This window comes from Mytilus californianus, unplaced genomic scaffold, assembly GCF_021869535.1.
Source record: "Mytilus californianus isolate M0D057914Y unplaced genomic scaffold, xbMytCali1.0.p SCAF_9, whole genome shotgun sequence".
Lineage (NCBI taxonomy): Eukaryota > Metazoa > Mollusca > Bivalvia > Mytilida > Mytilidae > Mytilus > Mytilus californianus.
Genome location: NW_026262745.1, coordinates 13,905,279 through 13,932,739, shown reverse-complemented (window position 1 = coordinate 13,932,739; position 27,461 = coordinate 13,905,279). Strand labels below are relative to the sequence as shown.

At 32.5% G+C, this 27,461-nt stretch overlaps 2 protein-coding genes across 5 annotated transcripts in view; one reads left to right on the top strand and one right to left on the bottom strand.

Moving 5' to 3' along the window:
• LOC127714349 (GRB2-associated-binding protein 1-like) overlaps positions 1–474 on the bottom strand; it is a 52,911-nt gene extending 52,437 nt beyond the window's left edge. For all 3 annotated transcript variants that reach the window (XM_052220411.1, XM_052220413.1, XM_052220412.1), the window contains exon 1: positions 203–474. In XM_052220411.1, the coding sequence (XP_052076371.1) occupies positions 203–307 (105 nt within the window). In that variant the 5' untranslated portion in view covers positions 308–474. The remainder of the gene's footprint in view (positions 1–202) is intronic.
• Positions 475–572: 98 nt separating this feature from the next.
• LOC127714345 (calpain-15-like) overlaps positions 573–27,461 on the top strand; it is a 47,267-nt gene continuing 20,378 nt past the window's right edge. The window contains exons 1-4 of one of the 2 annotated variants that reach the window (XM_052220404.1): positions 573–628; positions 18,912–20,878; positions 24,834–25,039; positions 25,973–26,156. In XM_052220404.1, coding sequence (XP_052076364.1) covers positions 18,998–20,878; positions 24,834–25,039; positions 25,973–26,156 — 2,271 coding nt within the window. In that variant the 5' untranslated portion in view covers positions 573–628; positions 18,912–18,997. Of the gene's footprint in view, positions 629–15,850; positions 15,958–18,911; positions 20,879–24,833; positions 25,040–25,972; positions 26,157–27,461 lie in introns of those variants that run through there. The other variant, XM_052220403.1, reaches the window with a different exon arrangement.

Here is a 27,461-nt window from a genome sequence, read left to right as displayed (position 1 = left end):
AATATCAGGAATAAATCAAGCAAATGTTGGATATTTCTGGCTTTACACCTGGTTCCACTATTTTAGTAAAATATCTGAAGATAAAAAGGGTTATGACAAGACAATCTGGTCTCCAATGGCAATTTACCTGAAAAGGATTAATTTTCATGTATATATATAAATGATGAAATTAAATCACTTATTGCATCCCTTCTTCACTTACCGATCTAAATATTTTCCATGGACCACTCAATCGAAATTTATTCTCAGGAGGGGATTTTACCAACCAACCCGAATACACAACGTTCCCGTTCGCTATTTTGCTCATGTTTATGTCTGTCACAGTTTTCTTTAGCACATATTGCAATTAAAAATCAAAAAGGTTGTCTGTCTTTAAGTAATCCACTACATTTTCGTTAAAAACATCATAAAATAGAGAAAGAGAAAACAAACTTGACACAGTTGACTTGATACAGGAAGCACTCTTCTCGCTTCGTGATCATTTCCGGAAATCTTATAATTTGTCTTCCTCTGTCTGATTGGACCGATCTCGAAAATCCAACCAATCAAATATTTTATTTCATTTTATGATCTGAATACACAGATGAAAGAAGAAGCAAAGAAGTTTGGTTGTTTTAGTAAATTTTAGGTATGCGAGTAATCAATTATTTAAATCTTTCAGCTGACGATTTTCAATAATTAACGGTATAAAAAGCTGAAATAGGTCTCAATGGTTTGTCTTTTTCCATATATAATTTATTTCACACTCTAGAGTAGTACTAGTAGAGTCCTTCATCAACACAAAATATTGAATCACAACTGGTCACAACTGGGCTACCTTTGTTATGGATAAAGACATATCATAGAACAATATAAGACAGGTATGCATTTTAGATTGAAATAAGTCTGTTTCAGTGGCGGCTATAAGTTACAGTCCAGTCGTATAGACCAAAATGATTTATTTAGGACGATTGACCCAGTTCTGCATAAACGATGCATACATGTCATTGAACATTCGGTTCTTACTGTGATGAATTGACATAAGCATTGTGACATTGGAAATGTATCCTACCGTAGTCTATAATCGGTCATAACGTTGGTTCGTTCGGATTTTGTTATTGTACTTATCATACGGGAAAACTCCGCATTGACGTCACTACGCTAATACCAGCGTATAAAATTAGTGCAGAATACATTTTTTCTAAATAAAATGATATCTCTAAAGATATGTTTTCATTATTATTCTTAAGTATTGTACAAAAATACAGATTTTCTAATGGCCATTTCAAACCTGACTTCCGAATGCCTAAAAGCATTTCAGAACTTAGGAAAACCCCTCTTCCGGCCTCCATTGCTTTGTTTACATTCCATTGAGCGTCATCAATCTTAATGGCAGACCAAACAGGCCAAGCAAATCGTATTTTTAAGAATTTCAAAATGGCAAGCACCTTACGTCTTCCGCGATTTTCCCGCGAAAAAAAACATCCAAATTGAAAGAAAAACTTTGGGAAACAAACGATAATCATGTAATGTTTTTGTTCAGGAATATAGAGTAGGTTAAGAAAAAACAATATACATATATTTTTCATAAAAAAAAAATTGGTTTAATATAAAGAGATCGATATTCTGACCATAAGTAAATATTCATATAAAATTCCATTGATGTCAAATTTCATGGCTAATAATGAGTTTTCCTATTGAAGAATCCCCCAATTTATTGCAAACTATTTCAAAGCAATATCATACAAACAAATAATATAATTGCCTTGTACTAAAAAATCACCTAATTGACAGTAGAGCAATTTGATTGGATATAACGATTCAATGTGTCACGTGGTTTTGAAGCCATTAGAATTTGAATGTAAACAAACCGGGTCAGCTGCTCCCGTATGGAACAACATCGTACATTCAGTGACTGAGAAACAATTATGAGCAACCAAGCTTGACAATACACAGTAATAAAAAAACAAAACTAAGTCTACAGAAAAATAAAATAAAAAATGGCCTTAAGTGCACGACTTACCACCATTGCGGGATACAGGAAAGTGCACAAATTAAAAGTCTTCTATTTCAAGTTCTTTTTTTATGAATGATGTCAGTCGTCAGAATAAGCCATGTACAATCGACATTTACATGTAATTTGACCAAATAACATAAGCATGCATTGTGGCATCTAAAACGTATTGGAAAATACATGCATGTGAAAGTCATCTATGTTTTTATATCACAATGCTGGTCAACAACATTCTGCTGTTCGTTTGTCCAATAAGTTCCTGGCATTATTTTAGAATTGAATAATAGTTCTGTACATTTTAATCAATCAAATAATACAGGTTATTCAGACTCCTTAGATTCATTAGAGGATTGTAGCATATTTACCAAGACAAACTGTAGTGTTTCATCTGACAGACCATAAATCAGTTGAAATGTCAAAAGAATTAAGTAAATGACCTCATTGTAAATGCATTGTTTATTGTTTAATTTAGACTTTTAGTCATTTGCCAAATTGGATATACGTCTTAGTATGTTATAAATCATATATGAGAATTCGAGTCAAATCGGTGAACATGAATTTTACAGCTAATGTCCCTTTAAAGGGAGGTTATAGAAATTAATATTATGGACAATGATATCATCAAAGTGTTTTATTTTATTGATTTAAGCAACAAAAAACAAGTTAAAAAGATGCAGTTATATTTATCAACTACATGTATTTGAAATTTATGTGAAAAAATATATTTTTTATTTGTTTACTGTGACTTGACTGTAAGTGTTGCTTTCCACCTATTGCAGTTCATTCAAAATTCTGACCAGATTGCAATTTGTTTTATCAAACCAAACTTTAACTGGTCAGAAATTTCAACAAACTGCAGTCAAGTCGTGAAAGTGCAAGGACACCTTAGGTGATAAAATGAAGCATAATTACAATCTTATTAAACTTTAATTCCACTTCATTTATATTTTGAAAATATTTATAAGAATTTGTATACATTCTTTTATAAAATTGTAATTGTCATTCGAAAGTTTTATTGTCTTTCAAGACTTTCATTGCATTTACCCTGTTTTTTTTTCACATTTTGATAATTTTTTTATTTAAGAAATAATTGATGAATAAAATTCTTCTGATTTGGTCTTAAAAGTTCATACTGGAGTTCAATTTCGTTTTTAGTTAGGTACAACTGCTACAAATAAGATTTACATTTCAAAAGAGGAAATAGAAGAAATACTACATGTACTATGTGAGTGTTAACGAATCATGGTTCATAAATTTCCTACTTGGACAAGTACAAAAACTTTTAAAATTTACCATTGGTAAAGAGAGATTACTCCTGTTAATTTGATTCTTATCCAAACAAAAAAGATTGGTTTTGATTTGTAGAAGTGGATCTCCTGACTGTGTGAAGAGAATTGATCAAATTAAAACCCAGAAACATTTATTTATGTATTATACATGCACAAAAGTCCATTTTATTTGATGTATCCATGGTTACTTAATTTTCATCTATCTTGTCTGTTGACTCACAGAGTATGACATAAAAATAGTCACCTTCTGTCCCGAGGTCTGAAACACACTACTGAGACTGTCTGCCTGAAACTTTCATTTTTGTCGGGCCAGCAAAGAGTGTGAGACATAGGGATACTAATCTTATTGTGTTGACAACAAAAACTATTTATATATATATATAAGTATGTCTAATCAAGTTCGAATCTTGGAGAGGGAAGAACAAAAATTTGCTTCCTCAAATTATGCAGATTTAACAATGTTGTGCTGATATTTAGAGTATATATGACATATTAGGCATGAAGATGGAATTGATTGCAGATTAGCTAAATATCTATTGTAAAGGATCGTAAGATAAAGTACATCTAAACATATAGATATATATATATATATACAATGTGTATATATATGATGCTTTGTATCTTGCATACATATGCTTAATGTTCTAAAGTTTCAGTCTGGCATATATATGGCATTTGCCATTTACCTTATTTTCCGTCTGATTATGTAAGAATTTATATTTATATTGGTCAATAATTGCTTTCATGATTTGTTGATTGCCTCAGAGACATTAGCAATAAATAGCTTATGAGCAATAGGTCAACTTCATTTAGCAAATTAAATTATTTTAAGGTGAACATATCCATCTGGCAGGGGTTATTTGACCTTGACCTCATCTCTGTAGATCATAACAGAATTATTGACGTCATGTCGACAACAATCTCTTTTGCACTGTAGTGTCAGACATTCTCTCATATTACATGATCAAAATTTTAAGGGAAAGTCTGTAATATCCGGTAATGAAGAACAAATAATGATAATTATATTATTAAGATTTTGTATATTAAAGTTATAATTGACAGACAGCAGATCTTACAGGAAGGACTGTCAAGTTATTGCGACATCCAATCAAGCACTTAACTGACTAGATTTGATTGGATGTTTGCCAGTTAAGAGTCACTTACATCTTCATCTTCCTCTTCATACTTTCCTCTTTCCTTTTTCCTCTTGCCTGATCATCATACCATGTAAACTTGTCATGGTAAATATTTAACACTGCTCTTTTATAGAATTAGTTATTCTTTTGCAACAAAATTCAAAATTTTGTTTTTGCATCAAGATGATCAATACAGACTTCAAGAAGGGGTTGTTGATTTAGAAAAAAATAAAATAAGATGAAACACTTTAACATGTAGTCTGAACAGTCTAGGCAAATAATGAATTTCTTTTTACAATTTCCTTGTTGATTTGTTTTTAAATTATTATTAAACCTTATTTTGTTATCTTGGACAAATATCTCAGCTGTAGGCAGTAAATAATGAATTAGAATTCCATGTAGATTTCATATGATGGTAGGTTTGATTAAATCTTATTTGACTTTTTAGATGAATTTTAAAACTGTTATCTATGATTATATGCCTTTGGTCAATCCTACATAAGTTTTATTTCAATGATTCAGGCATGCTTCAATGACTTTTGTTGAAAAAATACAAATATCTTGATATATATAGTTTAGTTATTGAAGTTCTTATACCTGTATTTTATCATGTTTATGTAAACTGCTCATGCATTTGTCATTCATCACCATGATCACTGTAAATTGAAGGGTACTTTCTTATTACAGGCTGTTTAGAAAATAAAACACTCTTTATATTTGTGATCATGTTATGATGTATCAAAGTATTCCAGAAAGGAAAATTGCAATCATGTATGCAGTAGGGGGGATGACATGCTTTTGGGGTGTGGGATATAGGGGGTAAAAAAGTGGGAATGTAGGAGACATGAATACAAATAAGTGGGATCTGGGGAAAAGAAGAAAAATGGAAAGTTGGAAAAAATTACATTGTAGTATTTGATTTAGAATATGGAAACCACTTCCTGCATATATTTCAATCATTTTTAGCTCACCCTTTCTAAAGGAAATGTGAGCTTTTGCCATCACTTGGTGTCCGTCGTCTGTCGTTGTCGTCCGTCCGGCGTAAACTATTTCAAACATCTTCTCCTCTGAAACTACTGAACCAATTCCAACCAAACTTAAGCTGAATGATCCTTAGGGTATCTACAATAAAGTTTGTGTTTTATTTTCTGTTTCATCAAAAAACATGGCCACCATGGCTAAAAATAGATTATAGGGGTAAAATGCAGTTTTTGTCTTATATCCCAAAAACAAAAGCATTTAGAGCAAATCTGACATAGGGTAAATATGTTCATTAGTTTTATCAGCCCTGAAATTTTCAGATGAATCTAATAACCCATTGTTTGGTTGCTGCCACTAAATTGGTAATTTTAAGGAAATTTTGCAGTTTTTATGTTGTCGTATATTGGTATTACGTTGTCGTCGTCCGAAGACACTTGGTTTCCGGACAATAACTTTAGTATTAGTAAATAGAAATCTATGAAATTTAAACACAAGGTTTATAACCACAAAATTAATGGGATTGATTTTGGGGGTTATGGTCCTAACAGTGTAGGAATTAGGGGCCAAAAAAGGGGCCCAAATAAGCATTTTTCTAGTTTTCAGACAATAACTTGTGGAACGGTGTATGGATCTCTCTGAAATTGTACAACTAGTTTCCATACCACAAAAGAATGGTTAGGATTGGCTTTAAGGGGTAATGGCTCAAACCGTTTAGGAATAAGGGGCAAAAAAGGGGGAAAAACAAGGGTTTCCTTGTTAATAGACAATCACTTTTAAGTACAATGTTAAATTTGGATTACCTCCCTAACACTCAGGGTCCGACACTTACGGTTGTCCGATTGCCCGGGGCAAGCTAATGCCGTATTCGGACAAGTAAAAACATCATCTTGGTTGTCAGATCGGGCAAGTGAAAAAAAAAGTGTTATATGATTAAAATTTCACAAAATCAATAGTGTCTGTTGTTTTGTCCATAGATTACTCAGTGATAACACCGCACGGTCGAGTAAAGTGGTCTTAACCCCCCTTCAATGCGTATATTTCGTCAATTGTTTGCACTGAATTCCCCATTTTACCAAAAATAGATCACGTTTAAAAATATTGGCCAGTCAGGCGACCACGGCGTTGCTTCGTCATTATCGTTATCCATCGGGACACCACTCGGGCGTTTCCGACGCACGTGTTATTCCCACCTACCAATGGAAAGGGGAGGTCTATTTTCGTTGTTCTAACTTTATAATTTGACATCAATTGTGTATTTCCCTAAGATGGAAAAACGTAAAAGCTTGAAAGAGAAAATGAAATTAAACTTTAACAAATTTGTCAGTTGTTGTCAGTTTATCAAGAAGGGTTATTTGAAATGGCATTTCTTAGATAAATTATTATGAAATAAGTATCTCTATGTAAATGATCCAATTCCCGTATATTCATCGATCTTTTCCCTCCCTCCTCGGCTCATATATGCCTCATAGTATATTTTCATACTCCATAATCAATTAACACCCCATATACATGATAACTATATTTTATCTGCATGTACTACATTACAACCACAAAAATAGCATGTAAAAGTTTGGGCATGTAGATTTCACTTTCGGAAAGGTAAAATAATAGGGCACTTGCCCAACTGGACAAGTTGGTATAAAAGTTAATGTCGAACCCTGACACTGCTTTAAAATTCTGTATAAAGAAATTTTGTATTGTCTTGAGGTGATTAGCTGTCAATTTATTTTTAGAAGTTATTAATAAAAATGCTGATTAAAGATATATTATTTTTAGACATGATTATGTCTATTTTAAGACTTTTATGATGTATTTAAATGGGTAATTATGGTTGCAAACTCCATTGGAAATTTAAATAGAGAAAATGACCATATCTTGAGGGAAAGATTTTTTGTTTTCGGAAAAAGGGGAGGGGGAGGGGAGGTGAAACAAAATTGTGAGAGGGGGGGGGGGGGAACAATTTTGTTTTCTCATTACAGATTTCAGAAATTAAAAAGAAAATTTCTTCAAATATTTTTTTTTTGAAAAAAAAGGGGTGGGGTGAAAAGAATTTTTTTGCCAAAAAAAAGGGGATGACTTTTTTTTTTTTTTTTTTTGGAGGGGGGGGGGGGGGGTCAATTTGCAACAGCATAGTGTATTGCACAAAATAAAAAAAAAGGTGGTGTAAATTTTTTTTTTTGGGGGGGGGGGGGGCAATTCACAACAGCATAGTGAATTGCACAAAAGCAAAAAATTGAATATAAATTCAAATCATATAACCAATTCTAAGTTCTTTGACTACAGTTATTCTGTGTCAGATACCTATTATGTGTCAACATTTAATTTAAATCCAAATTCAGACGTGTATCAAGCACGAATATTGTGACCATTTTTGCCCAACTGTTCAGGTTTGGACCTCTGCGGTCATATCCAGCTGTGCTCGGCGAAGCAATTTATTGGTTATTATCTTGAATATTATTATAGATAAAGATAAACTGTAAACAGCAAAAATGTTCAGCAAAGTAAGATCTACAAGTAAGATTATATGACCAAAATTGTCAATTGACCCCTTAAGGAGTTATTGCCCTTTAAGGACAATTTTACACAATTTGTTAATCATGTTTTCTAACTTTAAAAAATCTTCTCCTCTGAAACTACTGAACCAAATGAAACCAAACTTAAGCTGAATGATTCTTAGGTTATCTAGAATAAAGTTGGTGTTTTAGTTTCTGTATCCTCAGAAAACATGGCCGCCATGGCTAAAAATAGAACATAGGGGTAAAATGCAGTTTTTGGCTTATTGGTTTTTGTTATGGTACCAACAGTTAAGGAATTAGGGGCCAAAAATACGCATTTTTCTAGTTTCCAGACAATAACTTGTGTTCAAGTGTATGGATCTCTCTGACTTTGTACCACAAGCTTCCACTTCACAAAGGGAATTCTGGGATTGATTTTTGGGGTAATTGCCTCAAAATTTTAGGAATTAGGGGCAAAAAAAGGGGCAAAAAACAAGCATTTTTCTAGTTTCATGACAATAACTTGTGTGTAAGTGTATGGATCTTTCTGAAATTGTACTACAAGGTTCCATATCACAAAGGGAAAGCTGGAATTGAGTCTGGGGGTAATTGCCCAAAACGTTTAGGAATAAGGGGCCAAAAATAAGCATTTTTCTAGTTTCCAGACAATAACGGTTAACTTGTGTTCAAGTGTATCGATCTCTCTGAAATTGTACTGCAAGGTACCATACCACAAAGGGAAGGCTGGGATTGATTTTGGGGGTAATTGCCTCAAAATTTTAGGAATTAGGGGCCAAAAAGGGGCAAAAAACAAGCCTTTTTAGCTCACCTGGCTCAAAGGGCCAAGTGAGCTTTTCTCATCACTTGGCGTCCGTCGTCCGTTGTCGTTAACTTTTACAAAAATCTTCTCCTCTGAAACTACTTGGCCAAATTAAACCAAACTTGGCCACAATCATCATTGGGGTATCAAATGTGTCCGATGACCCGGCCAACCAACCAAGATGGCCGCCATGGCTAAAAATAGAACATAGGGGTAAAATGTAGATTTTGGCTTATATCTCTGAAACCAAAGCATTAAGAGCAAATCTGACATGAGGTAAAATTGTTTATCAGGTCAAGATCTATCTGCCCTGAAATTTTCAGATGAATCTGACAACCCGTTGTTGGGTTGCTGCCCCTGAATTTGTAATTTTAAGGAAATTTTGCCGTTTTTGGTTATTATCTTGAATATCATTATAGATAGAGATAAACTGTAAACAGCAATAATGTTCAGCAAAGTAAGATCTACAATTAATTCAACTTGACCAAAATGGTCAAATGACCCCTTAAGGAGTAATTGCCCTTTTTAGTCAATTTTTAACCATTTTTCGTAAATTTTTGTAATCTTTTAAAAAAATCTTCTCCTCTGAAACTACTCAGACAAATTTAACCAAACTTGTCCACAATCATCATTAGGGTATCTAGTTTAAAAAATGTATCCGATGACCCCGCCTGCGAACCAAGATGGCCGACATGGCTAAAAATAGTACATAGGGTAAAATGCAGTTTTTGGCTCATATCTCTGAAACCAAAGCATTTAGAGCAAATCTGACACGGGATAAAATTGTTTATCAGCTCAAGATCTATCTGCCTTGAAATTTTCAGACCAATCAGGCAACATGTTGTTGGGTTGCTGCCCCTGAATTGGTAATTTTAAGGAAATTTTGCTGTTTTTTTGGTTATTATCTTGAATATTATTATAGATAGAGATAAACTGTAAACAGCAATAATGTTCAGCAAAGTAAGATCTACAATTAAGTCAACTTGACCAAAATGGTCAGTTGACCCTTTAAGGAGTTATTGCCCTTTATAGTCAATTTTTAACCATTTTTCGTAAATTTTTGTAATCTTTTACAAAAATCTTCTCCTCTGAAACTACTAAGACAAATTTAACCAAACTTGTCCACAATCATCATTATGGTATCTAGTTTAAAAAATGTTTCCGATGACCCCGCCTGCGAACCAAGATGGCCGACATGGCTAAAAATAGTACATAGGGTAAAATGCAGTTTTTGGCTCATATCTCTGAAACCAAAGCATTTAGAGCAAATCTGACATGGGGTAAAATTGTTTATCAGCTCAAGATCTATCTGCCTTGAAATTTTCAGACCAATCAGGCAACATGTTGTTGGGTTGCTGCCCCTGAATTGGTAATTTTAAGGAAATTTTGCTGTTTTTTTGGTTATTATCTTGATTATTATTATAGATAGAGATAAACTGTAAACAGCAATAATGTTCAGCAAAGTAAGATCTACAATTAAGTCAACTTGACCAAAATGGTCAGTTGACCCTTTAAGGAGTTATTGCCCTTTATAGTCAATTTTTAACCATTTTTCGTAAATTTTTGTAATCTTTTACAAAAATCTTCTCCTCTGAAACTACTAAGACAAATTTAACCAAACTTGTCCACAATCATCATTAGGGTATCTAGTTTAAAAAATGTTTCCGATGACCCCGCCTGCGAACCAAGATGGCCGACATGGCAAAAAAATAGTACATAGGGTAAAATACAGTTTTTGGCTCATATCTCTGAAACCAAAGCATTTAGAGCAAATCTGACATGGGGTAAAATTGTTTATCAGCTCAAGATCTATCTGCCATGAAATTTTCAGACCAATCAGGCAACATGTTGTTGGGTTGCTGCCCTTGAATTGGTAATTTTAAGAAAATTTTGCAGCTTTTGGTTATTATCTTGAATATTATTATAGATAGAGATAAACTGTAAACAGCAATAATGTTCAGCAAAGTAAGATCTACAATTAAGTCAACTTGACCAAAATGGTCAGTTGACCCTTTAAGGAGTTATTGCCCTTTATAGTCAATTTTTAACCATTTTTCGTAAATTTTTGTAATCTTTTACAAAAATCTTCTCCTCTGAAACTACAAAGACAAATTTAACCAAACTTGTCCACAATCATCATTAGGGTATCTAGTTTAAAAAATGCGTCCGATGACCCCGCCTGTGAACCAAGATGGCCGACATGGCTAAAAATAGTACATAGGGTAAAATGCAGTTTTTGGCTCATATCTCTGAAACCAAAGCATTTAGAGCAAATCTGACATGGGGTAAAATTGTTTATCAGCTCAAGATCTATCTGCCTTGAAATTTTCAGACCAATCAGGCAACATGTTGTTGGGTTGCTGCCCCTGAATTGGTAATTTTAAGGAAATTTTGCTGTTTTTTTGGTTATTATCTTGATTATTATTATAGATAGAGATAAACTGTAAACAGCAATAATGTTCAGCAAAGTAAGATCTACAATTAAGTCAACTTGACCAAAATGGTCAGTTGACCCTTTAAGGAGTTATTGCCCTTTATAGTCAATTTTTAACCATTTTTCGTAAATTTTTGTAATCTTTTACAAAAATCTTCTCCTCTGAAACTACAAAGACAAATTTAACCAAACTTGTCCACAATCATCATTAGGGTATCTAGTTTAAAAAATGTTTCCGATGACCCCGCCCGCGAACCAAGATGGCCGACATGGCAAAAAAATAGTACATAGGGTAAAATACAGTTTTTGGCTCATATCTCTGAAACCAAAGCATTTAGAGCAAATCTGACAGAATAAAATTGTTCATTAGGTCAAGATCTATCTGCCCTGAAATTTTCAGACCAATCAGGCAACATGTTGTTGGGTTGCTGCCCTTGAATTGGTAATTTTAAGAAAATTTTGCAGCTTTTGGTTATTATCTTGAATATTATTATAGATAGAGATAAACTGTAAACAGCAATAATGTTCAGCAAAGTAAGATCTACAATTAAGTCAACTTTACCAAAATGGTCAGTTGACCCCTTAAGGAGTTATTGCCCTTTATAGTCAATTTTTTACAATTTTCATAAATTTTGTAAATTTTTGTAAATTTTTACAAAATATTTTCCACTGTAACTACTGGGCCAAGTTCATTATAGATAGAGATAATTGTAAGCAGCAAGAATGTTCAGTAAAGTCAGATCTACAAACACATCACCATCACCAAAACACAATTTTGTCATGAATCCATCTGTGTCCTTTGTTTAATATGCACATATACCAAGGTGAGCGACAGAGGCTCTTTAGAGCCTCTAGTTTTAGTTTCAGGACAATAACTTGTGTGTTAGTGTATGGATCTTTATGAAATTGTTCTACAAGGTTCCATATCACAAAGGGAAAGCTGGGTTTGAGTTTGGGGGTAATTGCCCTAAACGTTTAGGAATTTGGGGCCAAAAAACAAGCATTTTTCCAGACAATAACTTGTGTTGGATCTCTCTGAAATTGTACTGCAAGGTACCATACCTCAAAGGGAAGGCTGGGATTGAGTTTGGGGGTGATGAATCATAAGGGGGTTCAAAAAATTTCGGGTGGGGGGGGGATTTTTTCCCCCCTTTTTTTCCTTTAAAATTTTCCATTTTAAATTGGTTATCTCTGATTTATATATAAAAGCAAATAATTATGATATGGATTGAATAGGTAAATTAAAATTTTTTAAGTTCTTAGACTGCATTCATTCTGTGTCAGAAACTTATGCTGTGTCAAATATTTAATCACAATCCAAATTCAGTGCTGTATCAAGCTTGAATGTTGTGTCCATACTTGCCCCAACTGTTCAGGGTTCGACCTCTGCGGTCGTATCAAGCTGCGCTCAGCGGAGCATTTTAATGGTTATTGCCCCTGAATTGATGATTTTAAAGAAATTTTGCAGTTTTCTGTTATTATCTTGAATATTGTAAAGAGCAAAAATGTTCAGCCAAGTAAGATCTACAAATAAGTTTACATGACCAAAATTGTCAATTGACCCCTTAAGGAGTTATTGCCCTTTAAAGACAATTTTTCACAATTTGTTCATCTAGTTTGCTTACTTTAAAAAATCTTCTGAAATTGCTGAATCAATTTCAGCCAAACTTGGGCTGAAGGAGTTTCAGAGTATCTAGTATAAATTTTGTATTTTATTTCCTTGTATGTCAAGAAAAATAGCCACAGCCCACTATGGCTAAAATGGAACATAGGGGTAAAATGCATTTTTTTTGCTTTTGAAGAAAATATGACCGATACAATGAACAAATGGCATTTTTAAGCCACTCATTATATATTGAAAAGAAAAAATAATCATTGATGGAAGATTTAAGCAAAAAATTACAGGTGAGCGATTCAGGCTCTTGAGAGCCTCTTGTTTAGTAACTATGTCCTTGACCTTTGTGCCATCAGGCATAGCAAGGACTAAGTAAGTAAATAAGTAATGACCTTGATCCTATAGACTAAGAGCTAACATATAGTGACCTCAAAATCAACAGGGATCTTCAACTCATTACATGTGACCATATATAAGTATGGTTGCAATCCTTAATGTGATCATATGTAGTATTGGAGTTAGCATCCCTAAATGAAAATGACTGACAAATGGACTTATGGACAAACTGTAGATAGGACAAAAACCAGATTACCAGTGCTTTGCTTTTGCGCAAATTGGCATTTCATTTGCGCCAAAAAAATCTTTCATTTTTTGCCTCAAACCATATTCATGATATTTCATTTGCGCCAATAATACAGGTAAATACATGTAGTATAAAAAAAATAGTTTTATTCAATAGAGACTTTTAATAATAATTTTAAAACACATTTTTTTATTGCATAATAAAATATATTCATCAGAAATCAGTCACCATAATCATAATAAAAGCACCATACATTGATACGTTCTTAAAAAGAGAATGGAGTAAAACCAAAAGTTTGTTCTGACACAAAACTTGTAAGTAACGGTCCGAGTGTACTCATGTACATTTGATAACCTTTATGTGTGGTCATAAAAAATTACAGACTTATTTCTTCTATATAAAAAGAAAGAAGATTGGGGTATGATTCCCAATGAGACAACTATCCACAAAAGTTCAAATGAAGAGGACGAAAGCAATTATAGGCAACTGTACAGCCTTCAACAATGAGGAAAACCCATACCCTATAGTGGGCTATAAATGGCCCTGACATAAAAATATGAAATAATTCAATTAAGAAAACTAACGTCCTGTTTGTCTCTCAGAATTGACACCTCAAACGTGAACACAAAATAATTTTAAACCTAAGTGACTCTCAGTTTTATATTAGAAATGAGTATGTACTCAATTAGTTACCCAGGGGGAAATACCGAAAAATCTTATTCACAATATAGCAATGAATATTTAAACTTCTCCCTTATATGTTACCTGTGAAATGGCGCAAATGCAGTTTTTATTTTTTGGCCCAAATATTATATAACGGTAAACCTTGTGGCGCAAATGAAAGATTGGATTTTGTAAAAATTGGCCCAAATGCAATGCGCCCACAAAAACTGGATATATACTCTCCTGCTTCTTCATAGTACAGGGTATAATTAGGTACCAGTAATACATCTCTCATTTATAGCTCTGAATCCTAGTTTTGACTTTTGTTCCTTTTATGTTTTTTCAGCTTTTCAAAGTTTGTATTAAGTGTTGGTTACAAATAGTTTGGCTCATTGATACTAAAGAGACATTATTTGGCAAAATGTGCATCTGGTGCAGTAGAATTGGTACCAGTCAGAAAATTATAGGAATCTTAAGGATAGTTTGACTAATGAATTTTTTTCTTGGTAACATGCTAGTAGACCAACTTTGAAGTACATGTAAGCTTTGATAGGCAGTGTTCAGATTAAGTTAAAATGACTTAAGTCAACCCTTCTAATCTTTTTTGGGTCTACAATACTGATTAGAAAAATATTTTAATCCACCGGAGACAGTTGTAAAATTAGATTTAGACAAATGGAGGCCTGTACTGTTAAAAGATTAGCTTCAGGGTCTTACTTCATCAGATAATACTAAATTGACATTGTCACTTCTAACACAAAATACTATGTAGCTATTTGTCACAATCATAAACCCTATGTAATATTGTTTTGACGAATCAGAAATTCTTATCCTGAGGTAAGGTGTTGTTCTGCAAATAATGTATATATTGTTTTATTCATATTTATTCTACTGATTATTATTTTTTAAGTATAAATGTAAGGTAGCCTTCTACAAACATAGAACATGTATACATTCTTAATTGCGTGCCTGCATTTGTAAACAGCTACTACTGGTATTATACCATGTGTACACACTAACAGTGCACTGAGAGAATATTTGAAAAAGAAGATATCTGTATTTCCAATTACAATGCCATCCATCATGTACAAACTTTTTTTGATGCAATGTAAATTTTGGGGAAAATTTCTATCCAACTTTTTAAGGCAATATTTACATTTTTGGGGTCAAAATTCATAAAGGTCCCTGTCTTTAATGTGGCTACAAAATAAAATGGAATTAAAGTTTAGTTGGCTCTAGATTAGATTTTACTGCAATATTTTGAGGCCTAATAAGTTAACTTTTATATTTTTTTTTATCAATGTACTTCAAGGGTTTATATGCTCCAATATTGACATGAATTAACATGATGACGTACTCTAAAACACTTTTACAAGCAGTTACATAATAACAGACAATAAATTGGAAAATTAAGTATGTCATGAGAACAAGATTAAAGCAACAAAACAAGGACATATATATATAGAGCTTGAGGGCAGTTAATATATATTTTTCTAATTAAATAAATTCCTTTGTGAATTAATTAAAATAGTTGGTAAGATCTATTAGAATATGGAATATGCTTTAATCTTCTGCCATGAAGTTATTCGAATGATACATAATCCCTCTTAATCCTTTGATAAGCTAATACTTATGTAGATCAGCTCGACAAAATCACAACGATCAACGGTGTGATAAACTGTACAATACAAAAGCCAGAGATTACATCTGGGCCAGTTTTACTCTCTGTGTAAATCCTTTTTATTGGAATCCTGTGAAGACTTTTAATACACACGTATATTTATAAACGATCGGCAAATAATGAAAGATATGCCGATCATTGTCAAAGTTATTTACCTAATTGTTATAAAATTTTACAAGTACCGTGAGTCACCTCACCAGGTAAACTGACACACCATACTATGGAGAGACTACCTTTCTTTGTTGACATCGTTAGGATAAAGTACAGGTATATTTTTGATTAATTTCATTCTTTTGTACTTATCGTTTATTTTTACAATTGAACTGTTGATCTTTCATTTTGACTATTTGTACATTATGTAATCGCATAGAAAGAGAACAGCTTTCTCTACGTTAAAAGTTTTCTCCTTAAGTAGTCAAAATCGATTTAATAAATTATATATATATATATATATAGTTGAAACCCAGTATTTATTTTATTTTTTATCGTCTATTAAACTTTTGGGTCAAATTAACTTGGTCCATTATCAGATAATCAACAAAGTGCAAAACTGTTTAAAGATGTAAGCTAGAAGAAACAATATCCCCTGAAACCACAAATAAGATTACTTTATATATCATTTGTTTTGCACATGCTTTTATAAAAGACTTTAAAAATATAGCTTTGAGAAATGTTTTTAAAATGTTTTTGAAGATTATGGCATTTAATTTCTATTTAAATGTAATTATGGGTAACATTTTTACCCATTCTAGAAGACCTCCTGTACATTGCTCTTTATTTTACTGTTTGGGACTAATTGATGTAGAGTAGTTCATTTTTTCACCTGGAAATTTTTGTATTAATTCTAAAATTACTACTTATGTCGGCAAAGTACAAAGAACATGGCATGTTGCAGGTAGTGTATTGTTTTTATCTTTGATCTTAAGTCTGTTGATGGGTAGATAAAAATCAACTAAACAACTAATGTTATGTAATTAAAAGAATTTGTGTTTTTTTGTTAAATCAGTAGAATTTTAACAAAGTGATGTGTGTGTAGTAAGACTTGTTCTTGCGACAGGCAGAAAACGGAATGCTTTTGTAAGTTGAATTTGATTTTGTAAGACAAATTTTAATTACAAGAAATGCTAAAATTCTTTCTACTAGAAAAACCGATTATTTTTTTTTTATATTTTAATTATTTCAACTATGCGAAATATAAAATGATTGCTTTTTTTTTTTAAATATGATGATACATATACAAATTCCATCAACTTTTTTGCTCAGTTTGAATTTTCATTTGACTGCTAAGTATCTAATGGTACAGTTGTACATAATTACAAGATCGATATTAAATATGACAAATTAACCAAAAATTTGAAGGTGATTGTGTATCTTTTTTAAATTTTGGCTTTGATTAAAAAATAAATCAATGGAAAACCTGCTTGTAACAACTGACATTTTACAAATACTATACTTGAACATTTAATAGTTGTAAATTAACATGATAATAGTTATATAAATGTCATATGTAATATGTTTGATTATATGGTATACATGATATAATAAACATCATGAAGCAATGCACTATAGTGGAGGGAAATGGATTAAAAATTGAATTACATCATTTCATGTCATTTAATATTAGTTATAAATAATTACGTCTTAAGTATAAATTAAGTACTTTGACTTTTAAAAATCAAAATTAATCAAGAAATTTTAGCATATTGAGTATGATTTGTCAAACAAGGAACATGTTTGTAAACATGGGTGGTAACTTGTAGTGAGTCTTGTTGACATTAATGCAATATTTTGTCAAATTACACTATTTTGTCCAGATTAGGTTTGACCATAATGACCATGACAGATTATTTATAAGGTTGTCAGATATAAAAAAATCAATCTCATTTCTCACAAGACTGATCTTATTAATTGTTTGAAAAAAATCTTACAAGAACTTTTAGAAATCTCATTAAAATGACAATGTCACATAGACATAGGTGACAAGACTTAGGTGTGAAATCCTGTGTATTTATGTATTGGATTTAATATTAAAAACCCTGTGGACATTTCATGTAGGAGTGGGAATAAATATAACAGCTATTTAAGGTTATAGTTGGGTCATTCTAGGAGATGTCACAACTGAGTACTAAGTGCAGTACCTTTAAATATTTGAATTGATTAAGATTAGGAGATGAAAGTGAAGTTTGAACATTTGTCAGGTTGGTTTATTATAGATATTCAAGTCTTTGTTAACATTAAAACTTAACTTCAATACAAGTAGCTTGTTAAAGAGATTTAAATAGATTTAGTATTATATATTTTATTTGTGTATAGGCCATTTGGTTGTATTTGTCATCATTTTGAGAGCCATAGTTCATACATTGTGTTTCTCTACCTCACTTTGGACAATGGTTTGTATGGACTAAATGGTACTTAACTATTTAATTTGGTTTCGAATGCTGTATTTCACTTTAAGGTGAAAAAAAGCATGAACAAAATATAGTCTGGACAATAGAAACAATAGAATAATAAATAACTAGGTAGTGCTATTCCTTAAAAGATAAAATTTCAAAATTCATGAAGAAATGGGTCATGTCCTTGGCTTCAATGACTAAAATTTGGATAAATTTTAGAATATTCATACAGTACAAATATTCATCTGGACATATAAGGAGGGCAGAAAACAATATAAATAACACAACAATGAAGTGCATGATAATCATATTGGACATGTTTATAGTAGAAAGGTGTTTGCATGGACATAAAAATGGATCATAACTCCTGGTTGTTATCTTAGATAATGGATCACAACCTGTTTCTGGAAATAACAGTTATATAAAACTTCTTTATAGAATAGTCATCTGATCTGTTATTTTACTGAATGTGTCATTTTGACTGAGTGTTGATTCGCATAGCTGGCGAGGCATGCATTGCAGGAGACGCTTAACCCTGTCAACTCATACAGTCTCGCCTGTTTTGGAGTTCAAATGAACTTGAGTGTTTGAGATTGCAATGACTCTTCCAGGAGTATGGGGACAATGTTGTTGCTAAAAATGTTTTATATGATTTTGATTTTAAAGATTTACATGTACAAATGTAATGTAAAACTTGTAATTTAGCTAAAACCAGAAGCATTTATAAAAACTAGAATAGAAAAATCTTATGGGGTATGAATAATTAGAAATTGTATGTTGTGGTTTCACAATCACAAGTATGAATAAATGTATTTATCTCTTTTTCAGAATTATAATATCAAAAAATTACACCAAAGATGTGAGAGTAACTGAAAAATTGAGTTTGGAGAAGATGGGTTAGTGATAGATTTACAATGGAATGCTCTGAAATACAAAATAGTTGGATTTGTCGATCTTGCACAGCCAAAAATTCATCAGATATTGTTTCTTGCTTAGCATGTAAACAAAAGCGACTATTAGATCCCTTTAGTTCTAGTTCTGTATCATTAAAGGATGTAGAATATGTAGACTGTTTTTGTGATAGCAAAGGAGCTAAACCAAAACAGAAAAAGTCTGATAGTAACTCTGTAAATCAGAAACCATTAAAATCAAGAGTACCACTAGCTAATGTTACTGGTAAAACTATTGAAACAGTAATTGATGTTGAAAGTTATAGTCGTTGGCAATGCGAAAAGTGCCCAAATCTAAACGTTCAAAGTGTTCAATTTTGTACTTCTTGTGGAGCAGGTAAAGAGAAAGAAGTGATTTTGATAAATGATGACGATGACTATACTGTAACTTATAATCATATTAATACCGAGCAAACAACCGTGTTAAAAACACTTAAAATGGCAGATCAAACTGTTGCCATGGATATAGATTTAACTGTAGATTGGCAATGCAGACGATGTACTTTGAAAAATTCAGGGAATAAAACTCGTTGTGACATGTGTGAATCTCCTCGGGAAATTCGCCTGCCAACTGTAGATGACGTGAATGAAATTTCTACAGTGGACTCTGGGTACATGACCTCTAATAGACGTGGTGAACCCGACGGCATGGAGAATGAAATGTATCCACAGAAAAATGAACAAAATTCTAAAAATACAAAAGATGAGCATCCTCAGGCTCATCGAAGTATATCAAATCCAGTGACTGGAAAGGAATGGACATGCATTGTATGTAGTTTCGATCAAAACCCAGACTTAAATGATCAGTGTCAAGTATGTCGTGATGGTAGAAAACCAACAAGCAAATCTAAACAGTTTCATGGCAGAGTAAGCAGTGAATCACCTAGCCCTGCACAAAAGTTACCTTCTATAGCACCTAGTAAATCATCTCCAAGGAATTCTGCTCAGTCTAGTCAGAGTAACAGTGACCTAGTTTTGGAGGATTGGACATGTGCTAGGTGTACAATGAAAAACAAAGCAATTGCCAAATCATGTGCTATGTGTTTTGCCAAGAAATCAAAAGCGGCATTAGTTGGTGACAATGACTGGGTGTGTGCCATGTGTACATTGAAAAATTCTATTGGACAATTAGTTTGTGAAGCTTGTGGAGAGAAGAATGAAAATGCACCTCCTTCTACATCCTCTGGGAATAAAAAAGGGGGAGTAACTCCTTCAAATGAAAAATCTGTGATAAACAAGACTGAGCAAGCTAGAAAGAATTTGCATAAAACTGGGTCAAGTAAAAGCTTGGATTTAGACATGAACAAGACTGAAAATGTTAAAGAGAGAAACAAAGGATCAAACAAAAGTGACGGGCTTGATATTCTTAATTTAGAAAAATATAAAATAAAAAATGGTGTTCAAAGCAAAGATCAATATTTAGAGAAAAAATCAATTACAAGAACACCTGAACAAGAACCAAGTCGAAAGATAGAAGAGAAAAAGAACACAAGTCTAGATAAGTTAAGAAAGGACAAAAGTTTAGAAAAGGACAAAAAAGATAAAAGTTTAGAGAAGAAGAACAAAAATTCATTAGAAAAAGATAAAAAGAACAAAACCCCAGATAAAGGAAAGTTCAGTCTGGAAAAAGAACAAAAGTGGAAGTGCTCTGCATGTACCTTTCAAAACCATGCAAACTTGGTGCAGTGTATGATGTGTGGGACAATGAAAGGTTTAGAAGGGTCAGGTCTACCTTCTGTTGGTTCTTTACAGAAACAACAAAGTACTCTGATGGATGATATTAGAAAGACAGAAGAGAATGATGCATTAGAACTGTGGCAGCATATAACGTTATTCTGTAAACAGGTAATTACAAAGATTACATATAATCAGGTGTTTGAAGAAGGAGCGGTGAGGAATACCTATATAGGTATTTATCAGACAAAAATATTACCAAGAAAATGTCTATGCATATGATGCAAAAGAAAAACATGTTAATGCTCATCTTTAGCTTAATGGTTGGTAGAAGGTTTTCATCAATATTAAGAGTTAAAAAACTTAAGAAGCTCACATTTTGAATTGGGACAAAACTCCAATACAACATTCACCACAATAGCAAATTTAGCAGTTGTTACAAACCACAGATATAAGTACCACACAGGGGCAGATCCAGGATAAAGGGGGGGGGAGGAGGTTCCAACTATGTGTCCCCATTCAAATGCATTGATCGTCAAAAAAAAAGGGGGGGTTCCAACCCTTCCCCGTAAATGTAGTGTGTAATACCAACTAAAACATTCAAGGTACAATTTTCATTTAACTTGGCTTTTGGACAAGCATTGCCAGTAGCCAAAGTTACAAATGTTTTTTCTTTATATATTAATTGGAACAAGTCATTTTACTAATTCTAGTATTAACATGATTAATAATTATTAGTCATGTTAATATACTGTCTTGAGGAATAGACCAGTGTCTACATTTTATTTTCTGACACCTCTTGAGATGTGTAGCATGTGTAGTGGCCAATACTTCCTCCAAATTTGACCACCAAAGACATCAAATATAGAAATCAGTATTTTATTTCCAAATTTACAACAATCAAGCATAGAAACTGGGAATAGGGTATTAGTTATTATTAGTATACATTTACATGTGGCCTTTGCTTATTGTTCTTTTAGTTTTCATTAAAGTAGTCAGATAGTTGAGGCCTACATGAATGTACATTGTACATGTTGTAGTAAAACATACCTAGATAAGTCATAAACCCATCCTTCTAAATACTATAAAAAACAAATAATTTTCTTAAATTTGAATTGATCATATATATCATCATCATGTATATAGGTTTTCAGCTGAGACAAATTTTACTGTATTTATTTCATGTTTTGTTAATGAAAAGTTAGTGCAATTTCAAGGTTGGTAGACTTTGAGAAAATTCACATATTACATATAAACACTGATAAAGGTAGGCAAATGTTATTGAAATCAAAACCTATGATCTCCTTTAAAAAACCACAACTATTTAAGCCCAAGGAAATAAAGAAATTATTTGATGTGAATGGTTAAGAAACCCTGATACAGTGGTGACATTTGTCAAATCAAAGTAGGGTGAAGTGTTGATTACATTTTGTAACATTTGTACACATTCTTTAACTTTGATGGATGACATAATAGGTAGTAACACTTTAAATTATCAGCTTACAATTTATATCTTGGTTATTGTTTTTAAGTTAAAATACTTAATAGTAGAAATTCTTTTTTTTTTTAAATTCATAGTAAAAAAATCTTAACTTAGCTATTAAGATCATAACCAGTATCAGAAATCGAAAATAATAGCCACAACAGCATAAACAACTTCATATGGATAAAAATTTTTGTCATTAATAATTAGGGAAAAATGTGAGTCTGGAGTTCAAGACCAACAGATGACAATACTTCTTTTTGCATAGTCCCCCCCCCCCCCCCCCCAATAATTTTGTTATAAAAGTGAAATGTCAATTGTTTAAAGACTGCCCATCAAATTAAATTAGTATTTCTTAGGATATATATACATCATAATTTTAAATAAAACTTACAACACATATAAACATGATAAATAAAGCAATACATTCGGACATTTAAAACAAAAAAAGTGTCATATATATGTGTATGCACAAATCCAGACAAAATATTTTCATTGATACACCGTAGAGCATGTATTATTTTTGCAGTTAGACTTGTGAATTGCTCACATACAAAACACATTATGATTATATCATGTGTTACATAGATTGAATAGACCGAAATTGGATAGACTGATCATTATTAGTACACAAAGCATTTAATAACAAATAATCTTTTTATAAATTCAAAGAACTGACAGTTTTCCATAAAGAAGTTATTTAAAGCCCTATAGAACTAAACATACATACATACAGACACTTTAACCAGTAAAATAATCACTTCCTTAAATATGCAAATTTGGACACAATACAAGAACCAAGTACTTTTTGTGCGCATTGGCCGAATTTTATTGGGTCTTTAATTACATGAATGATAATTATATAATTCACATTCATATACTACACACAATACATGTAATAATTGTGATGTTTCTGTAAAGCTGCAAGTGAATATTGAAATAAAAAATTGAATCTGAAAATTTAAAATAAAGAATGCAACTGTTTCCACTGTTTCTATAAATCTATACACCTACATGACATACATGTCATACAGATAGCACAAATATTGATGGTCATTTGTTGTTTTTTTTCACTAGTGACATTTTGTACATGTTGAACATATACATTGTATTTTCCCAAAATACTTCAGTTAACCGATTACTTCAAGTGGTAAAATTATAAAGAAATGCAATGTTAAATAGATAAATATGAAATAAATCATCAGATGTCAAACATTGTCAAAAGATAAAGATAAATTTAAAATCTTTGCCATCATATTACTTTAAGATGACAGTCTTCATGCTAACCACAAGACCACCAGCCCAGGCTTGTAAAATTGCTTTCGGGCTTGTGAAATTCTTCTCTACAAGCCAACAGAATCCAACTAAAATTTTCGTAAAATTGAGCTTAAGGCTTGTGGATTCAAATGTTTATCGTGAAGACTGAGCTGAAGAGAGTAATAAACTTTCTGTCCATTCTAGTATTTTAAACAATAAGAAGATGTGGTATAATTGCCAATGAGACAACTCTCCACAAGAGACAAAAAGACACAGAAAATAACAACTATACATTCCTGCCAACCTCTGAAACCTTCAAAGAGGGAGGTCTCCCCCTCAGCTATGACAGCTATGACAGCTGAGGGGGAGATTTTGTGCGAACGACATTTTCAAGTTAAATATATGACCTGTTTACTTATTCATTTACAAAACACCTATAACATGTATGAGAGTTAATAAATATAATTCATTGTTAGAATCTATAAAAGGTGATTTTTTTTTTTTGTCTTTTTCAATACCTCAGAGTCTCATAACTCATAACATTCCATATTGTGATTTTGTTGTGAGTGTCACTCTAAGCATGTTTTCAAACGTCGCACAAACCACCAGAAGCAACAGAAAAATTGATTGAACATAATATGCAAAATGAAGATTCATTGCTAAGTGAACTTAGTCGTAAAATTGAAAATCTTTCATCCAATCTGCTTGAAATTTGCATTTATATTTCTTCTTTTTTGCACTGCCACTTGGTCCTGACAAAGACCTCTATTTTGTTGGAGTTGACATAGAAGAAATGATTTTTGATTACTGTTAAATCGAACGTAAAAACTACTGACCAAAGTTTTCAAATGATCGCCGATTGTTTGTTTATTTCTATTGACAGTAATGAAAAAGCCAGAGAAATACGAATTCGGGATTAAAATATCCAAATGTGGGAGATTCTATACTCCTGTGCTGGAGCGGACAGGCAAGTGGGATATTTCCGGAAATATCGTTGTTTGCGATGGAGACTACCGCTCAAAACAGGAGGGTTCGCAGGTATGACTATAGGGTACTGTACGGCCTTCAACAATGAGTAAAATCCATACCATCTTTCTTCTTGGTTGAATATTTCCTTTAATGGTATAGAATCCTTTCAGTAGCAAGTGGATGCAAAAAAATATGTTCAGCAAATGAGAAAATTTTTTGAAATATAAAAAAAGGGTCTTGAAATGTAAGAATTTGACATTTCAGTATCTAATGCATTATGAGTAATATTTTGGAAAGGATACACTGAACATTTTTTTGTTGGGGTACGAACAATGTAATTACCGATATACCTTTAGATTCTGAAACGGTACATTAAGCATGTTAAAGAGTAATACAATATAACATTTTTAATTTCAGAATAATGAACAGTTTATAGATGATTCATTCCCTCCGACCTCTAAATCATTATTTTGTGATGAGACCCAGCCTTTTACTAACACACCTATAGTATGGAGTCGTCCTAAAGATGTTGCTGCTGCCCCTGGGGAGGGGAAGATAGGATGGAAGATTTACAGAACACCTATGCCAGAGGATATATCTCAGGGAGTCTTAGGAAACTGTTGGTAAGTCTTCTGTTTAAGACATTTTGTTTTACACACAGAAATGAAAATTACATAGAAAAAAGAAAAGATAATGGTAAAAACATTGCATTAACTATTTCTTTTCTTCATCTCAATGTCACAGTGTGACCTTCCACATTGAGTAAACACTCACACCTCACTGTCACAGTGTGACCTTCAACATTGAATAAACACTCACACCTCACTGTCACAGTGTGACCTTCAACATTGAGTAAACACTCACACCTCACTGTTACAATGTGACCTTCAACATTGAGTAAACACTCACACCTCACTGTCACAGTGTGACCTTCAACATTGAGTAAACACTCACACCTCAATGTCACAGTGTGACCTTCAACATTGAGTAAATACTCAAACCTCACTGTTACAGTGTGACCTTCAACATTGAGTAAACACTCACACCTCACTGAAAAACAGTTTTGGTTTCACTAGCAAAATTTACAAAAAAAGGGTTGATGTCATACTAATGATAATGATGATACACGTGCATTTCAGAACCTTTTGTAGCTTGCTATGTGGTAAGGGTTTTGCTAATTGTTGAAGGCTGAATGTAAACCAATAGTTGCTATCATCTAGGTCATTTGGTATCTGGGGAAGAGTTGTCTCATTGTCAATCATACCACATCCTCTTATAATTATAATGTTTTATTTTATTGACTTTCATGACTTAGGCCACTATTTATTTATTTTACATTTGGTTAACTTGTGACTTTTATTGCGTATCTTATTGTTTACATGTGTCCTTGCACACTGTAAAAGGATTTACAGTTAGCTGTATATATGTAGATATTAACTATATCATCCTTTAATCTTTGGTTTATGCTGTTAAAGTAGAAACAATGTTTTAGTGACAACAGTAGCCTTTGATATTTGATAATTTCACACATTTAATAAAAGAGCTCTATCTTTCAGGTTTTTGAGTGCCTTAGCAGTATTAGCAGAAAGACCAAACTTGGTAGAAAACATTATATTAACAAAGGAATATTGTCCTCATGGGGCATACCAAGTTCGGTTATGTAAGGACGGCAAGTGGCAGATAGTTCTAATTGATGATCTCTTACCATGTGGAATGCATAATAACCTGGTTTTCTCACAGGTAATTAACATGTCAGATCAGGTAGTTTGCATATACACCTCATTGCTATTTATTCAAATCCGGATAAGTTCTAAAATTACACAACTTTTTCATCCAAGTGAAGCTATCTGGAGCCCTGTTTAAACAATGTACTTTTCAAAGAGAAATGTTTAAACCATTGTAAACACTTCAAACAAAGCATTTTTATTATCGTAATCTATCAAAATTTCAAAATGTTTGCTTTCTAAACTTTTTCCTCCCTTAGATCGTTACTGATGACCTTTGTTTTTGCGACACTTTACCCGAACAGGAAGTTGTCTGAGTGACTGTTTTTTCCGGATTGGACTAAATAGGGATAAGGTGTATTAGACAAAGCAAGCAGCACAGATGTTATTGATAGGTGATCTCTTACATGTGGAATGTTGAATTACATAGTTTTCTGACTGGTTATTATTAAAATATCAGATAAGATATAAGGCCTAGTTGTATAAAAAATAGCAAATGAAAGACACTGTGGATTCATTTATACTCATGGGTACCATTTTTAGTGGATGGAGGGAAATTGTATCCTTCGTGGATACTTCATTTCGTGGCAGTGCCAAATTCTGCATACAAGCCTCTAGGAAATTTGTACATAGTCATGATGGTTGAACACTTAAATTCATGGTTTACCCTCACCCTCAAAATCCATGAAAATTAGTACTCTGAGCCAGTGAGCGTATTTTCTCAGGTAATTTGCATAGTTTTATAGCCTTGACACCTGGCAGATAATGTTGGTAAAAGTATATTGCAGCTGCTTTTGTTTTTAAATATCAACAGTTTACATGAGTGGGAAAAAGAATGTAGAAAATTTATGCATGAACAGAAATTCAATTGTTGAATCATCATATACACATACATATAAACACGTGTATATGAATTTACAGGTTATTGATTCCAAAATTGGAGTCAGTTTCAATCATTTAGTTTTTCTCAAGGTAAACATGACAAGTTCAATACAATAAAATGAATACACAGGTCACAGGTGCAGACATTCCATGTTTATGATGTCAAGTATTTGATTCTGATTATAATCATAATTTATTTGACAATAAACTTTGGTATTTTGTCCATTTCGATTTGCTTAAGGCTAGGTGGCTTGTGTGGTTTATAGCTATAAGTAATAAAAAGTGGAAAATGATTATATGTGATAACTCCTTATGCATATAAATATTATTGTCAGATTACTTTAGCTGGAATTTATCATCTGTTTATAAGCTGTTAAATGATTTGGCAGAAATGGTCGACTTCTGTGTGAGAGGGTTTTGGGGAAAATAAATGCAAATT